Source organism: Rhipicephalus microplus, unplaced genomic scaffold, assembly GCF_043290135.1.
Source record: "Rhipicephalus microplus isolate Deutch F79 unplaced genomic scaffold, USDA_Rmic scaffold_22, whole genome shotgun sequence".
NCBI lineage: Eukaryota > Metazoa > Arthropoda > Arachnida > Ixodida > Ixodidae > Rhipicephalus > Rhipicephalus microplus.
In genome coordinates this window covers 9,744,063-9,762,597 of record NW_027464595.1, presented here as the reverse complement: position 1 = coordinate 9,762,597, position 18,535 = coordinate 9,744,063, and the positions used below count along the sequence as shown (strand labels likewise).

The following is an 18,535-nucleotide window of genomic DNA, read 5'->3' as shown; positions in this document are numbered from 1 at the left end:
CTTAGCGACGGCTGAAGAGAGGCCAGGCCAAAAACAACGACTTCGTATTTTGTCGTAAGTCTTGTGGTAGCCTAGATGAGCAGCGGTTGGATCATCATGAAAGGCTTCCAGAACTTCACGTTGCAGAGAACGTGGGATGACGGGTACCCACTTGTTGCCATCGATGTGGTAAACGTAGCGACATAAAGCATCACCGACAAGCTTAAATTGTTCAAGTTGTCCACGGAGTCTGGCGTTTGGAGGAGTAGTAGAGCCGGTCAAGCGGTCAACAATGGTGCGGCAGTATGGGTCGACACGTTGTTGTGAAACAAGGACGGATAGGGTGGCAGGTGATGAACTTAGCGCTGCGATTGGAGAGGTGCTGTTGTTTTGGAGTATCGATGGTGAATTGCTTCCGCTGGGCAAAGGACAGCGCGATAGAGCATCATAATCTTGATGCTTCTTCCCAGATCTGTAGGCGACATCGAAATCATACTCCTGTAAGCGAAGCGCCCAGCGACCAAGGCGACCCGATAAGTTTTTCAGCGATGAAAGCCAGCATAGGGCATTATGGTCAGTCACGACGGTAAAATGACGGCCGTGAAGATATGGTCGGAATCTATGCACTGCCCAAACAACAGCAAGGCACTCCTGCTCTGTGATAGTGTAGTTCTTTTCTGGAGCGGTAAGAGCACGACTTGCGTAAGCAACGACGCGTCCGCGTGAGTTTTTGTCACGCTGCAAGAGTACCGCACCGAGACCATGACTACTTGCGTCGGTGTGAAGGATGGTGGGTGCGGTGGAATCGAAGTGGCACAGTACCGGATCCGACGTGAGGGCTTGCTTCAATGCCGTGAAAGCGCTTTCGCAGTCTTCGGACAAAATGAAGGGGACGTTCTTTGCGAGGAGTTGATGGAGCGGAGACGCAAGTTCCGCGAAACCACGTATGAAGCGCCGGAAGTAAGAAGATAACCCAAGAAAGCTGCGCAGGTCCTTCTGACGTAGTGGACGAGGAAAATCGAGGACAGCGGCAAGCTTCTCGGGGTCGGGCCGAATTCCTTCTTTGCTGACAAGGTGGCCGAGAACCTTGATTGTCTTGCTAGCAAAGGTACATTTCTTGGTGTTAAGCTGTAGACCAGCTTTTGCAAGGCATGTGAGGACTTCGTCAAGACGTTGTAGATGCTGCGAGAACGTGGATGAAAACACTACTATGTCATCGAGATAGCACAGACATGTTTTCCATTTCAAACCACGCAATACGCCGTCTATCATGCGTTCGAAGGTGGCGGGCGCATTACAGAGTCCAAAAGGCATCACATTGAACTCATACAACCCATCTGGCGTTGAAAAGGCGGTCTTCTCTTTATCAGACTCCGACATTGGTGTCTGCCAGTAGCCTGACCTAAGGTCGAAGCTGGAAAAATACTCTGCGCCCTGTAATGAATCCAGTGCATCGTCGATCCGAGGGAGGGGATAAACATCCTTGCGCGTTATTTTGTTTAGCGCACACTAATCGACGCAGAAACGCACTGTCCCATCTTTCTTTTGAACGAGAACAACAGGGGATGACCAGAGACTCGAGGAAGGACGTATGATGTTACGTCGTAGCATGTCTGAGACGTTTTCCTCGATGATCTTGCGTTCTGCCTGAGACACGCGATATGGACGCCGATGTACAATACGAGAGCCGTCAGTCTGGATGCTGTGAGTAGCGGTGGTAGTCATGCTGAGGGCGGGCGAGTTCACGTCAAATAGAGAACGGTGTCTATTTAACAGGGCGAGCAAATCTTCAGTTTGATCAGGTGTTAAGTCATTGCTTATTGTCGCCGACACAGGTGTGGCAGAGGCATTGAATGGCAATGATTGCGACTTCGGAACATCGTTGTGGTTGTTGTTCGGAAGAGTAACAATCGCAACAGGCTCACTGTCGACCGCGCAAGATACTGTTGAGCCACAGGGGAGCAGTACACACTCTGACGTTTGATTTATGGCGGTTAGGTACGCACACCCATCGAAGAAGCGAATAAGCTCCGGTGTGATCATAATGCCTCTACGTAGGGTATGACCGTAAGGGAGAATTAGTACGTCGCCATCCACAATGTTGGTGCAATTAACACTTTTAATTTCTTCGATGTATGGCCGAAGTACGTAATCTGACGTGGTGACAAGTCCGATGCGTCCACCTTGTTCAAGCGGAGAAGAGTCAGTGGCGTTTAGATGCAGGAGGCGCTGATCACATGATATGAAAGCGGACGCAGAAGACAAGAAATCCCACCCAAGAATGAGAGCGTGGGTGCACTCACGAAATACCGCGAAAACAATGTGATGACGAATGCCTTCTATGCAGACACGAACGATACACTGTGCAAGTGAACGAATGAGAGCGTTGGTCGCCGCACGTAGAGGTGGGCCGCCATAAGGTGTGGCGACTTTTCGAAGGCGGGAACAAAAATCAGCACGAATATGTAATCGAAACGGCAGCGCCAGTGTCTACAAGAGCCTCAACACGTACACCTTCTACGCTGAGGTGCGTAGTAAGGTGGTGCACGCACTGGCGGTGATTACGAAGCCACAGGCGTATGGTCTGCTGTTGTAGGCACAGAAACGGTGGGTGCGGCAGAGAGCGCGGCAACTTCGGCGTACGTGCGCGTCTGGCGCACGCAGGGACTGTTGGAACACGTCACATGCGATGCGGAGGCGATCTCTTGTTTAATCAGGTCTCGCAAGCTATCTTTTTCAGGAGGTGAAGTAACTTCCGCAGCACAGGAAGAGCAGCGCCCGTGCAGCTCTTCACGAATGATGTCGCGAATAAGCGCACGCAAGTTGAGGGGTGCAGGCAAAGGAACGTCGGTGGCATCGTAGCAAAGGCGAAGAGACTGAAGCTCGTCAAGTCGCTGACAGATGGTTATCACGTCCTGGGTGGTGGCAGGATTTTGCGTGGCGAGGGCGTGAAAGGCGACGGTGTTAATGCCTTTAATAATGTGGCGTATTTGGTCGTTTTGAGACATGCCGGTGTTAACGCGCTTGCACAGTGCAAGGACATCCTCGATATAAGAGGTGTAAGATTCACCCGGCAGCTGCGTGCGTTGAGCGAGTTTCTTCTTTGCTGCCTCAGTGCGAACTGCAGGGGCACCAAATACCTGACGAATTTGCTGCTCGAAAGTGTCCCAGTTGGGAAGATCTGGGTGGTGGTTCCAGAACCAAGTTTTCGCAACATCGGACAAGTAAAATGGGACGCTGCGCAACTTGTGTGGATTGTCCCACCTGTTCAAATCGCTGACGAGGTCGTAGTTCTTGATCCAGTCTTCGACATCATCGCCTCGGATACCGGAAAACACAGGTGGATCACGCAGGCGAGTGTTGTTGGACGGAGCGGGTGGCGGTGGCTGCAGTAGGACGGCGACGTTGGATGGGCCAGGGTTTTCTTGGGCCGCCATGGCAGGGGGTTGTACGCGACGACCCGAGCGGAGCTCCAGTGAGAACGGGCTAGAGGACTTGAGGGAACGAAAAGCACAGTCCACCACTTGTGAGGAACGGGTTTATTCGGCCAGGCTCGAGCTGAATGACGCCGGTGATGATATCCTTAGATGAAGAAGATGTACAGGTGATGATGATTACAAAGAGAATAAAGAGTCATTCCCTTGTCGCGCTCACAATATTTACATAAACAAATAAGGTTATTATAACACTTACATGTCTGTGTAGAGGAGTCCTTCACTTCATGGCGCTGAAGGCCTCCTATAACGATACACAAAAGAAAAAAAAATTTGAGTACATCTATTTGTTCAAATATATCTAGCATATTATTACCACACACGTAATTTAGGTATGTGCATCTGTACAGCAGGGAACAGGAAGGTGACAGAAGAAGAGCATGTTCAGCTATTGGCAAAGGTATCCGGTGCACATTCATTCTACACCTTCAAGCCGATTGTTACGTCGCCTCTGAATAAAATAAACCCTTCTTTTGGACATAATTGAGTAGTGGAGGTGCTGGGTACAAAACATATGTACCACAGAGCCACAGCTGTTTGAACTTCACCGGAGCCGTCGTCTTGCTGGTCTGCCATTGACAACAGTCGTCATGGCCTAGTGCAAGGGTCAAGAATCAACCGCCTCAACTATGCACAGGTCTACGCCGACTAGGCCTTACTACACGGCGGCATTAGCTTCTTTGCAACAATCAGTATGTATGAAAGACATCAACAAAACTAAAACTCCGTGGCCACGTCATGACTCATTTGCGTCCAAGCAGAATTTCGGCCAGCGCATTCAGCTCGGCCCTGCCACTCAGAGGCGGGCAGCCCCAATTCAGCAAGCTGATCGCCGACCCTTCACAACTGAGCAGTCTGCGCATTGGTTCGGCGAGTGTGCTTTACTAGTCTGCTACAACTGTGGCTTTTAAGTCCACACTACCAGGTATTGCAACTACCGGCAGCTACCGAGGTACGACCAATTGCCGAGATATAACCGGTCTAACATTACACGAGCACAGGCATTCCCAGGAAGTGCATCGAACGAGACCCCAGGACCCCTACGAAACCAATCTCTGGCTTCTGACCGCAGTGTGACACCACCTCCTACCCCGCGCATCAACGGATCACCGTCTCCTCGGCGCACCCACTTCTGGCCTTCTCCGGAAAACTAGTCCGAGTGGCCGTTGAAGGTGATCTCTCTGGACAGTCTTCGATTCCAACAGAAATATCCTCTTTAGCTTCCATGTTTAAAAATAAGGTTTATGTGCTTATCGATGGTGTACCAACAATAGCCTTAGTGGACACAGGTGCTATCGGGTCAGTGATGAGTCTCGTGTTCACCTGCCTCCTTGAACAAAAAGTCATGTTTCGTTAAGACCGTGCTGATACGTTTTGTGGAATGAGTGGGAATGTGTTACAACCTGTTGGTGCGTGCACTATGACTGTTACTTTGGCGTATTAGAAATTTGTTGCAGAGTCTGCTGTTTTCCCTTGTATTACGCATGAAGTCATTCTGGACTGGATTTTCTGAAGATATGTGGTGTCACTGTCGATTCCCACGCAGGACAAATTACAGTAGACTTGTATGTCCCAGTTGCATTCATGAAGATTCCGCACTGTCAGGAAAGTGTCCTTTGCTTGTTCGTAGACACAACTGTGCCGCCATTGTCAGCAAATGTGTCCCGGTTGCCTGTTCCCCTGCAAGTGAGGAAACGTTTGACGCAACCATGGAGCCCATTCATCTCAGTTGCATAAATGAAACGTAGTGTTTAACGTCCTAAAACCACCATATGATTATGAAAGACGCTGTAGTAGACGACTACGGAAATTTCGGCTACCTGGGGTTCTTTAACATGCGCCCAAATCTAAGCACACGGGCCTTTAACAATTTCATCTCCATCGAAAATGCAGTCACCGCAGCTGGGATTCGATCTCACGACCTGTGGGTCAGCAGCCGAGTACCTTAGCCACTATACCACCGCGGCAGGGCTCTCAGTTGCACAAAGCAGACTGTTTCAATTATCTACTGCATGCTATCCAATGCGCAAGTGCGTACTGGTTTATGGGTGATCAACTGCTCTGATGAACCGACAGTGCTGCCGGAGGGTCCGAAACTTCCAGAGATTGATGAACATCAGGTATTCTCCTTTGGCATCCTTTCAGAGAGCAGTTGATTTCCCAGATTAGACCCATTGCCATAATCTGCACGCCAGGGACACCATTATGGCTATGATCGATAAGCCACTGAGCACCAACGAGCGTAATGAACTGGGGAGTATTCTGCGCAAACACGCCGGTCTCTTCGATTTCGCACAGCTACACACTCCACCGTCATTCCCTGCTTCTCGTATGAAGCACCGCATCGACAAGACATCGCTGACAGAAACTATAACGTGTATTGCCTTCGGAACATGCAGTGATCAATGAATAGGTTTGTGAGACGCTCAAGAAAGATGTAATTCAAGAATCATGTAGTTCGTGGGTCGCTCCAGTAAGTCTAGTGAGGAAGAAGGATGGGAAATGGCGATATTACGTTGACTACCGTCATTTTGACGCCATCACCAAAAAAAAAAAAAAAAGACATATACTTAGTCCCGCGAATTGACACTATTGACTGTCTTTCATCGAGCTCTTACTTTTTGATACCGGCAGATTACAATGCACTAAGAAAACAAGTAGAAAACGGCATTTGCCACACCAGATGGACTTTTTGAATTTAATGCGATGCCATTCGGGTTATGCAACATGCCTGCAACTTTTGAGCGCTTCATGGACAACATTCTACGTGGATTGAATAGGCAAGTGGGTATGTGTTACTAAGACCATTTAATTTTCAAGTGCACCTTTTGTGAGGATAACACATGCTTCGGTCTCGTGTTTGACTGCCTAAGCAAAGCAGGCTTGGTGCTCAACTCAAAGAAATATCGTTTTGAGAGCGCCAAAGACTCGTCCTTGGATGATTTGTGGACAAAAAAGGCATACGACTGGATCCCGTGAAGACTGCCGCAGTGGAGGCGTTCAAGGAACCTCACTTGATGTAAGAACTGCACAGCTTTTTGGAGCTTTGTTCACACTTCCTTCGATTCATTCCCAGTTTTACAATATTGCGTACCTGCTCACGTGCCTGCTTCAGAAAGGGCCGCAGTTTGACTGGATCCCTGAATGTGAGTCTGCTTTATCCGAGTTGAAGTTTCTTTTGACGTCTCATCCAAATCTTCCACACCTCAATCCTCTGGCTACCAAGGAACTTCACACAGACGCTAGCAGTATTGATGTAGGTGCTGTGCTGATTGAACACTTGGATAACAAAGAACATGTCGTAGCGTATGCAAGTCCCTCGCTAAGCAAGTCCGAGCGTAACTACACCATCACAGGGCAAATGCCTCGCAGTGCAGCACTTCAAGTCCTACCTCTACGGATGCTTCTTTACCATTGTGACAGACCATCATTCTCTCTGCTGGTTGGTCAATCTGCGTGACCCATCTAGTCAGCTTGTGCGTTGGGCACTTCGTCTACAAGAATACGACTTCATGGTTTCCCATAAAAGCGGTCGATGTCACGCTGACGCAGATTGTCTTCCGCGACCACCATTTCCAACAACAGAATGTGAAACGGACAACTTCGACAACTACATCGTATCACTGAACCAACTGTTTCCCGATACCAAGACCTTTAGGAATAAGATAAGTTTTGCAATAATTTTGCTGTCTGCTTTGCTGAAATATATACAGCTTTAATTATTATGAGACTCAAGCACTTGTGGAAAGTAGTTGGTAAAAACCAGTTATTGTTCACTTTGCATAAATTCCTTCGTTTTTTTTTTATATTATTGCGATAGCAATTATATGGACACTTTGGGCTGGATTTTTCCGCCGGCGTTGGCGTTGCCGTCACTCACCATATATGTACAAGTATCTATATATATGAAGATGCAAGAAAGAAAAAAATCCAAAAAAAGACAAGGCGCGCGGAATCGAACTTGGGTCCTCTGCATCACGAGTGCGAGGCGCTAATCACTGAGCCACAGAGGAGCACGTCCTTCAACATTAAAACAACACTATCTATATCTACCACTTACCACTACTGATGGGCATCCCGTGGGAAATTATCGTGTCTTCAGCATTGCTAGCAAGATGGCGCAATGAGCGCACATCGCCACATCGCGCGGTGGCGCACGCTCTCATCTTTTTTGCGTACTTCGCCACGCTTAGAGAAGGGGAGCAATGATGCCCCCTCGTGCGCCCTTATTTCGCAGTGGGGAGAATCGTATGCCTTGGCTGGCCTTGGGCTTTACCTAAAAGGATTTTGTTGTAATTACCGGGTGCACCAAGGTCACTACAATCATTCCGAATCTCAGTTTTCGAAAAGCGCACACTCTGCAGACACAGCGAAGTAACAACTCAGATGCCTGTTTGCGTGCATCTGTACCTGTGGGTAGGTTTTTTGCGTAATTTGCGCGGGAGAAAAGTGGGGCACAATTTGATCTGCATTCTATTCTGTGCGTGACCTTTCAAATTGTTGCTATCACGTTCATTGCTTTGCCTTTGCGGCAAAGCTGCGACGATCTTCTTGGAAAGCACCACCTTTTTAGTGCGACAATTTTTCACAGGAACATGACGTTCTTGCGATGACTGGTTAGCGAACGGCCACCAACGCGCTGTTTGGTTCTCCGCAAAAAATATTCTCGTAATATAATATTATAAGATGAACACTGAACAAGTGAAATGTCACTCCCGATTCACATTGTTTGCGTATGTGCATTTCTAGATGCATTGACGATGTGGGCGAGCCAAACCCGATTTAGCAGCAGAATGTGTGCTACTTATACAGCAAGAGGAATGTGCAGAAGCTTCAGACTCGCCTTATCCATACCTCTCACTGTAAATATATTAGAAAATGTTTTTCACTACCACCACCGTCTGTGTAGCCTTTTCTAGAACCCGGATGAGTTAGCATCATGCCTAGTGTATCCGCATTATTATAGGGCATGAAATATAGCGATATACAAGTGTCTCCTCGCCAGATAAGTCACACTTGTCTAGTACTAAGAAATTCGGCAGCTACGAGAAATGCCCCTAAAATAGGAGAAACTGCCATCACTCACGTTCTCGCAAGCGCATCTTTGTGTCCATGCCTGGCAAGAGAGTAAACGTTGGAGACAGTCCAGCAGACACTGCAAGAAAGACCACTTGTTAGAAATAGTGCTTTTCTGAAGAGCCCACGAGGACTTTCGTACAAGTAATTAACACAGTGAATTACGAAAATACACTTCATGTAACCAAATGTGCTATTAGTAAATGGTGCAGTATTTCCATCTGCGTACACAAATCAAATAAAGCTCTATTTAGGTGTAGAAAAAGGCAATACTCAATGCAGTAGGTAAATAATTAGGGTCAGCGAGTATGTAGCAAAAGGTAAAGTACCAACGCAAGCAGAGTAACGATGCAAGCACGACTGATTAAGGGGGGTGGGGGGTGCTTTCCCTTTTCCGAGTGTAACTATCCACTTCTTTCCCATCGGGTACTTGGAATAGTAGTGAAAGTTAACGACCTTTTTACGGGTGCGTGATCATATAGAGGCACAGAGCAGTACTTCACCATTGCGCAGCACTTGCCGCGGAGACAAGCGGCCGCAGTTTTAAGAATCAAAATGCTATGCTTTTAAAATGAGCGTTAAAAGCAGACACCCAAGGTTATTATGAAAGCATCAATAGCCACCACACACAATATAACCAAGACACCCATGGTTATTATGAAAGCGTCAATAACCACCGCACACAATTTAACCAATTGAACTACTACTTTGTTGAGTTTTACCACGACTGTGGTTCCTACACTGCGCCGCGCCTCAAAAGTGCACAAAACCTCGAAGTGACATCATACAAGCCCGATTCGCAGCTCCGCCATAGATCGCACATCAGGCCAATAGTCCTCGCAGTCCTCCTGCACCAAGCTCATAACGTCACTAGCAGAGGCATTTTCCCCAATTTTGCTTATGACAACCCCTTCAAAAGCAGCAAGCCCAATATTTTCTTGCTACCTTGTTTCGGGTGTCACCTGATTGTTATCTACAATGCAAAAAGTTTGGTTTTGCCATGGTCCTTTTTCCAGACACCGCATCGTATCATGCCTGTGACGATGACATTTCTAAAAATGTTTGAACTTTGGATCGGCAGCTGACAGCTGTGTGGCCCATTCTGTTGCACACGGTGCATTTTGCAATAACAGGTTGCATATCACCGAGAAAGCTTTGCTTCTCAGTACCGGGCACTTTCGCATGCTTATGAAAATAGAAGAAGTTTTAAAGACGATAGCCTTTCTTGGGGGCTTTCGACCCAAAAATTTTGGTCTGTCTGTGTCTGTACATTTGTCTGTTTGTCCACTCTTAACGGCACCGGTACTTGAAACAGCCGACTCCATCCACAGCGCCCACCAATGCTGCTCAAGGTTTAGCGTTTATACTTGTGCAATTGTCAATTAATAAGCAACTATTGTGCAAGTTTGGGGCACCATAACACGTATATATTCTGCATGTACATCCTTTACTGGCATGTACATCTTTTACTAGAAAAGGCATACATAAGCAATTTTTAGAACCGTAGCACTTATCACGCAGCGCTGACCATGCAACGCTTGCACGGAACGGGGAGTTTCTAACGCTTTGCTAAGACGGGATGGTGGTGGCACCAACCCGTTGCCTTGCGTTCTAAACCTTATCACCTCTGCGACGGGCGCAAACACCCGTCTCGGAGTCACGCGCTTTTTTTTTAAGAACGCTGCCAGGTGACGCTCATGTCTCACATGTGACTTGACTTGATGCACTCGATCGCCTCCGCTGCCCGCTCCAGGCACTCTAACGCAGTGCCTCCAGAATACCATCCACCGATTTTTTTACGGAGAACATAAAATAAATTGTTCACTCTCTCCACACGCAAGACTATAGTCTTTCGACCACATTTGCAGATTACATGCATATACGGGGCCAAGTTTTTCTGGTGCTGAACGTCTATAAATTCATCAGCTGCTTAGGTAGAGGTACCCAAGGTGGTGCATTTCCCTTTGCGGAAGCAAGTGACCAACTTCTTATACAATTGGACAAAAAATGCTCCTTGACGATCAACTAAACTAGACTATCGAAAGTACGGGGTCTCCGAGAGATCAATCCACCTATCAAAATGTCCTTTAATTCTAGCTACAAACTGTGTAGCTGTCTCTCCGTTCTATGGTTTTGACGCTCGGAAACGCTCACGATACTCTTCTGCCATGAGACGAAAATGCCGCAGAAGAGCTATCTTTACATGAGTATAATCTAGGCAGTAGTCAGAAGACAGTCTTCCATACACTTTCAGAGCTTCTCCTGCGAGGCACATGCTCAAGGCGATTGCCCATTGTAATTTGTCCCAGCCTCGGCTTGTCCTCACGCATTCGAACCTCTTGAGGTACGCGTCAAAGTCGTCTCGGGCAATCTCAAACTGCAGGAGAAATTTTCGAAGATTTATGGAAGGGTAGCGCACTGCTTGTACTTCAGGTCATTCTCCCGGTGGCGTTCGGTACGCTGGTGCTGCATCTAGCTCGGCAAGCCTTATGCGTAGCGGAAGGCTGCGTTCCTCTGCTTTGGCTAGAGCTTGCTCCGAAGCCACACGTTTGCCGGTATTTTTTCTCGCTCAACAGCCATCAGGTCGTGTTCTTTCGCCGCTTCATGCTGAGCCGCTCTATCATCTCGCTGACGATTTTCCTGCAGTCTCCTCCACCCTCTCAACTCTGCCTCTGACAAGCTCACTCGCTCCCCAGTTCCCTTAATTTCTGCATTTCCATAGCATCTACAATGTGTCTGTGCCACAGAGAACAAGTTCGTCCTGTCCCCTGGATGCCAAAATGTCACGGTGTATTAGCTTCACCGTACGAGGTTCAAGAAATAAGGACAAAGCGGGCGTTTTAAGTAGCACCCACACATCCAAACATTTAATCTATAGAAGATCAACTCTGCTGAGAGTCAAACGGTGAGTCGTGAACGGTTGTCGTCGGGACCCCTCGTGACGACTCACGTACAGGTGAACTCTGGGGCGGCCCGTGGACTTCTTGATAATTCAGAGCCACAAACTCTGAGGCACTAGGCGTCGGCAGGAACAGGGATTTGTTCTTCGCATCGCTGCCTCTTCCACCGAACGCTACGGTAATTGCTCGAATCTAACGCGCACCTTTTTTTCCGGTTAAGCGAGTTCTTAAGTCGCATGCACGTTAGAATCGAGTACAAACAAAAAAATTGCGGTCAATCTATTGCCATCGGCAAATCCAAAATGGCCGCCCCCTACGTGCGTCGGCATGGCGCGTCGGCCATTTCTGCCTACGTGTTTCCCATGTGCGGCACTTCGTACGTGTGCTGAGGAGCTCGTCATCTAGTACTGCATTAGCATCGACGGCGTGGAAGGGCCAACTCTAAAAACTCGAGCGCGCCACGATGCCGCTTTTAAAAGAAAAGTCATCGCGTGTGCAGAAACGGACGAAAATCGGGCCGCATCGCGGTCGCTCGGAGTTCCCGAAACGTGCATGCGGGACCGGCGGAAACAAAAGCAGAAGATTGTCGACAGCAAAGCTTCACGCAAAGGCTTCAGTGGACCACAGCAGGGTCGGTTTCGGCAAATAAAGAGCTGCTCGGCGAGTATGTGCTTGAGCAGCGAGCGGCACAGCGGCCCGTGACGACAGAACTGCTCCAAGTGCGGGCCATGCAATTAGTCTTGGAAAAAGGTCTAATGCGGAGCCAGTTTAAAGCGAGCAGGTGCTGGCTAACAAACTTTATGAAGAGGAAAGGCTTTTCCCTCCGAAGGCGAACATGCATATGCGAAAAGTTTTGTGGTGGAGTACGATGAAAAGCTTCACAGTTTTCAGAGGTTCGTTCTAAACTTGCGGCGCAACAACGGCTACCTGCTTGGGCAAATCGGGAATGCCGATCAGACGCCTCTTTACTTCGACATGCCCGGCACCACAACTGTCAAGAAGAATGGGGCGAAGCAAGTTCGCGTGCTGACATCGGTCCACGGTAAAACTGCAGGGACGGCAATGCTCTGTTACACGTCAGATGAGCACAAGCTTCGCCCGTACCTCATATTTAAATCGAAGACGCTCCCGAAAGGAGTCGTTTTTTTGAGTGGTGTGATCGTGCGGGCCAGCGAGAAAAATGGGTGCGCGTTGAAATCGATGTCCTCTGTTTTTTTGTTGTTTTTTTTTTCGTGGTGGAAATCGGGTGCGCGTTACAATCGAGGGCGCGGTAGAATCGAGTAAATACGGTACTTGCACCATGCGCTGCCCATCCACTCCTGCCTTTTTATTCTCGGTGCTCCTGCCACGAGAGTTTTCCGCGTCTTTCATGTTTTTCTTTTCTTTTTGTAGTCTGTGTCACAGTGACTCAACAGCATTGTCGTCTATGTCGCTATCACTTCGCCGAAGTCTTTACACTCAAAACATGATACATCTACTGTGTCACAGTCTTTGAATAAACTAAGCTTCGGCCGCTGTGTAGCTTCGTTATACTGTCTTCGTACCCAGCACCTCCACCAGAATGTCCTGGGTTGCGAGTAAACAAAAGAAATGTATTTACATATTGTACACAGAGTACACAGAGTCCTTCAGCCAAGATGGCAGACTGGCAACAACAACATGAGTCCTTTCCATCAAAGTCGTCAAAGTCGTCCTTAGCCCTAACTCCGCCAACAGCGAGACTGCAGGCAGGACCGACGAGCTAGCGCACTTGTGGCGATGTGCTTCTTCGCAAGCAACGAAGCGGTAAGGGACGGCACGATCAGATTACTACGAGTGGGCGCGTGGTCTACGAGCGCGGCGTGTCATCGGAGTTGGCTTTAGCCCTAGCTCTGCTGACAGCGAGACTGCGGGCAGGAACGACGCGCTAGCGCACTCTTGGCGACCGTGCTTCTTCGCAAGGAATGAAGCACATCACTCACTACCTCCTCTGAACCACGTTTGGGCATTTTACGCATCGACAACAGACCACACAGTGAAGCTTGTCACCCCCCCCCCCCCCCCCCTTCAAAGCCAAGGATTGCTCGGAACAGCGGCTAGCAGTTTCGCGCATCGTCACTCGAAAATGCGATGCCAAGCGCAGTGTGCGCCGTGTTTTTGTCATCGTAGTTACACATTTTGGGCATCGTCACCGAACGCCGCCGGCAAGTGCATTACGCGCCGGCTGCACTGTCCACGCGGCCACGCACTCCACCGTCATATGGAGTGCTGTCAATAAGCTTTTGTGATGCGATTTAGACGTGCTTGGAGCGGTGCTTGATATCGCCACGAAGTGTATGAATGTTCGAAGGCAATGAAAGCCCCATAGATTAGAGTTTCCACGACCGGCTGTATGATGATGCCCTTTACTGCTAGAGTGGCAAAAGAGCATGTGTCAATCAGGGGCACAAATTTTTATATGCCCGTTTCGCTTCATTAATTATACTGCTAAAAATTCCTGTGCCACAAGTCTTCTGCCTATAACTTTGTTATTTGGAAAGAAGGCATCGGGCGTCATGGTGTGATCCAGTTTTCTGATGCAACAAACCTTTTTCCAAATAAAGCAATGCTCAGTGATTATTTGTAATCAAGTACTCAATTACACTAATTACAACTTCAGCACAAAAAATATGTGTAATCATTTCAGTATATGGTCTTATTCAATTACGACCTTTCTGTTATGCCTATCACACCACTCCTTCATACAGAGAACTTGGTTTGAAATCCATGCTTGTTCTTTGTAAATCATGAAAAGGAGGTTATGGGAAAAAAAAAACAACCAAGGAACACTGGTCAGAGACCAGATGCCCGAGAAGTCAAATATCACAAGACAAACCTGAGATCACAATTTTTAGGTGTCAGACGTAAAGAAAAGTTGAAACTTTAAACGCAGTTTTCTCAATACTGCTTTTTTTTTTTAACAATATGCTCATCTCCTCCATGAAGTTCAATGAAGAAATAATTTGTCTCTCATAAAGTGTTTGTGGTATCGCCTCAAAATTTTTATGGAAGGATTGTGAGGTCATTTTTAGTGCCTGGGCCAATTTTCATCAATATCCAACGAGAAACAAGAAAGTTCATCGAAAAAAAGCCTGTCGACGCTTTTTCTCACAAGTGTGTTTTGGACATTATGCATTGCTCGTGAAAAGTGTAGCACGGGAATGCCTGGACAAATTTTGATGCAGTTTTTTTTTTTTTTTTCGGAATCCCAAAACATTTCTTGAGGGTTTGACAATCTTATAATTCTTGTTTATGGCTGCCTGGACAAATTTTGATGCAGTTTTTTTTTTTCGGAATCCCAAAACATTTTTTGAGGGTTTGACAATCTTATAATTCTTGTTTATGGCTCAGTTTTTTGTTGTTGTTTTTTTCTAGAAGATGGCTTGTACGTGACACTGTTTCTGACAATGTGTGTAGGCAGCCGTGATCTCTATAAAAAAAAAGAGAAGTGATAAAAATATTCTGCGGTTCTCATACCCAATAGTCTTCTTCTGAGTAAAGATCAGCACCATTTGCAGCTTTCTGGTATGTTTTGTTACAGCGCTAGGCTTTCCACGAACATACCACATAAGCCAAACCACGTAGCATGATGCAACTTGGGAACTACTCAAAGTATCATGATGAAACTGCATATTTCTTTATTCAAGACACTTATGAGAATGCATGCGAAATTTCATTGCTCTAGGTCAACAAACGAAAAAAGTTTTTTTCATCGCCACCTACCCCTTAATAAACAGTGCTGTGTTGTCAGCACCATGGTGGGATGTGGGCCTGCAATGTTGCAAGACGGTGACGACGAAGCACTAAAGACATCTAAAAACCGAGAAAATCTGGCTTGACGACATAAAGCATGTCAAACTAATAATCACACGAATATAGTGAACATAAAAGAGAAGGAAAAAAACATGGCTTCATCAGAGAAATAGTATGAAGACCGATTTCTGTTCACTGGTTATTCTACAACAATTAATACTTTTTTGGTCCAAGTAGGCATAGATGAGCCAGCTCAAAAAGTGGCATCTGAATTTGAAACAAGAAAGTACAGTCAACTTCTCTTAAATGAAATTCGAAGGGGATCCATACAACTGTTACATTTATAAGCATACAACTGTTCCATTTATCAGAAGTTTCATTTAAGCAAAGTACACTTATTTAGTAAACCCTTTTTTAGTAAACCAAGACCTTTATTCCAATTGCACAAACCTCACCTTACTCATGAGGATGAGTAGGAGAAAAAAAAAGGGAGTGAAGAGTGCTTTGTTTGGCAAGATTGAGTTGTTTTTTCACAAGGTATGCACCTATGTCTGACAAACTAGCTAGAATTCTGGACAAGTCTCATTCTCAAAGTAGCGCTGCATAAGTTCAGCAGCCTCTCTAGCTGATCGGTCTGGTGGCACCACTGAACTGGCAGTACTGTCATCACATTCAACACTGGAAGATTGATCCTCATCTTGCACTTCGGCAATCATTTACTTGACAGTCTCTTCAACATTTTCATCCATTGATTCGTAGTCCTGCAGAGTGAAAGGGGCAGAGGGTACGACCTGACTGAATACTGTCTTAATGTCGGCATTAGCAGGGCTTTCTTCTTCATCAGCTACTGCTTTCTTGCACTTGAAAGCCAGCATGGTGAAAGCATCTATGTATTGTTGTTGCCTTCACTTGCTCCCAGGCACAAGCCAAAATGTGGATGGCTGCCAATAAATCTAACCTGTAGCATTTCTCGCTGCCTGCTCTCAGCAGCATATGATGGGGTAATTTTCTGTGGCAATGAACTTTAATGTTCTGAATAATCCCTTGATCTGTTGGCTGGATCAATGCCATTGAATTGGCTGGCAAGAACTCCAGAGTGATGGCTTGGAGTACTTGAACCTGACAGTGGGCTGAGCAATTGTCCACGATGAAGACAACCTTTTTGCCTTGCCTCGTAAATCTAGCGTCTTCCTCCCGAAGCCAGTTTTCCAATATGGCCATGGTCATCCACGCTTTTCCGTTCCCATGTTACATAACGGGAAGGTGTCGAACCAACATCACCTAGACTATTCACAAGGCCCATTCATACCCCTCTCTCCAGACGGCATACGTCACGCTAGTTGTCCGATGTTATGACCGGCACAGCAAGGAGGTGGCTTGCAAGGGACGCTCATCGGCGTAACGGTCAAACGCTGTCCGCGTCCGGCAGGAACGCGGGAGGCGTCTGTGTGCGCCGCAGGAAATGCACATCAGCGTCGCTGGGACACACAGTCGGTGTCTAGCGCGTGCACGGACGGCTATAAAAGGAGCGTGTCGGGAGTGCGCTGTGCTCTCTCTCTGGACTTCGCTGGCCCGCTCGTCTCGAGTGCGCTCAGGGCCCTTGTGATGAAAAGGCGCGTCTGAACGCTCTCGTTGCAATGTACTTCTCTTGCAAATATGTAAATTAAACGCATCTTCTACTTGTTCGTGAGACGCGTCGCAAAAGTCGTCCTTCGCCGGATCCTGGGTGGCAGCCTCAACGTCTCCCCGGACATATCACCGACTGTCCAGTGGCCGAGGACGTGTCGCTCAGGTTGTGGTGTTGGTCACCCCGCGCACTTTTTTACCCCGAACGGCGGACAAGCCACGACAGGTTTGCCTTTCATCGCTACCTGCTTCGCTGGTTAGACTGCGTTAGGCTTGGTGCTGCATCGCACTGCTCCGAGTCTTCGTCCGTTCCCACGTGTCCTATTTTATTGGTGTTGTATTTGTGAGTATGTGATTACACATCGATCAGTGCGTAATGGGACGTTGTTGTGTTCCCGGGTGCCGCGGCAATTATGACAGTGCTCCCAAAGTGCGTGTTTTCGCATTCCCCAAGGATGAAGCTCTGAAGAAGTCTTGGATAAAAGCCATTCCGCGAAAGGATTTCACACCAAGCATACACTCCAAGGTGAGAAACCGCTGAAGTTTGTTGTCTTACCGGCTCTATCGCATTACTGGCGTTCTGGCTCTGTTACTGTTGAACCGAGCGACTATCGTGAGTGGTGATGATAGTTTTGTCGCGCTTCAGGTAGGGCAGTGCGGTAAAATAGAAAAGAAATACTCAGGCTCGTGTCAAAGTTCCCATTAGCCCGTTTCGTATGAAAGTAATGAAGTCACTGTTATGCTTGGCGCAGGTCTGTGAACTCCACTTCCTCGAGGCTGACTTCATCACAAAGCTGTCACATTTCAACGCAGCGTTGGGACAAACATTGACAGTCGACAGCGAGAGGGTGCGCCTAGTGTGAGATGCTATACCCTCGGTGTTTCCGAACTGTCCGTCCTACCTGAGCACGAATCGCAATCGCCGAGAATCTCCCGTCTCGAAACGAGCTCGAATGGAAGACGAGGTCTTGAGCAAAGCGATTAAGAACTCTATATGCGCAAAAAAAAGCGAAGAGGAGAGAAATGCTGTGTCCTCTTTCGAACACTTAAGAGGCAAGCTTTCTGCTGTATGCAGTAATGATTTCTGGACCATCAAGGCAAACGATCGTTGGTGATGTTTCTCCGCATCGAAGATAATCCTTCACCACACGTGAGGTTTTCCGTCACTGTGCTTGCTGATCTCTCACTTGCAGTCTCAGCAGGTATGATAGAGCTGGTTTCATTACCTTGCGGAGGCGCAGTTCCAGACGCAGTGCGCGACATCATGACGTTACCGCACTGCTCCAGCAGCTGGAAAACCACATGACTGAGACGCCTGAAGTTGAGAGTTCGTCGAAAACAGCGTCAGTGTTGCAGCATATCGGCTCCTTATTGAATGAACTGTCCAAAGACAGTGACACGACCGAAGAACACAGTGCTTCGTTTCGTTTGCTAAATGAGCAAATAGCTCTCGCACTCGCTGCCCCCATTCGTCGCTACAGTGCTGAAACATTAGTGTTTTCTAGCATTCTGCACTCCATATCTCCGCACGCCTATAACTTTGCCAGATCAGCGTCGAAATTGACTTTACCCCATCCTTCAACCCTGCGCCGCGTTTGTTCCAAGTATGGAGGCGATCCACTGAAGGAGCAAAACGAAGCGAACTTCCTCTCCTACATTCGAGAAAGAGTGAAGTGCATGCAGCCGAAC

The 18,535-nt window shown here is 47.5% G+C and overlaps 1 protein-coding gene across 1 annotated transcript in view; it reads right to left on the bottom strand.

The window, feature by feature from the left end:
* The window catches only part of LOC142786345 (uncharacterized), a 97,493-nt gene that overhangs the window by 19,669 nt on the left and 59,289 nt on the right, over positions 1-18,535 (bottom strand). Inside the window, exons 7-8 of the mRNA XM_075883974.1 lie at positions 8,560-8,628; positions 3,673-3,717 (exon numbers count right to left, since the gene is read on the bottom strand). Of these exons, the coding sequence (XP_075740089.1) occupies positions 3,673-3,717; positions 8,560-8,628 (114 nt within the window). The remainder of the gene's footprint in view (positions 1-3,672; positions 3,718-8,559; positions 8,629-18,535) is intronic.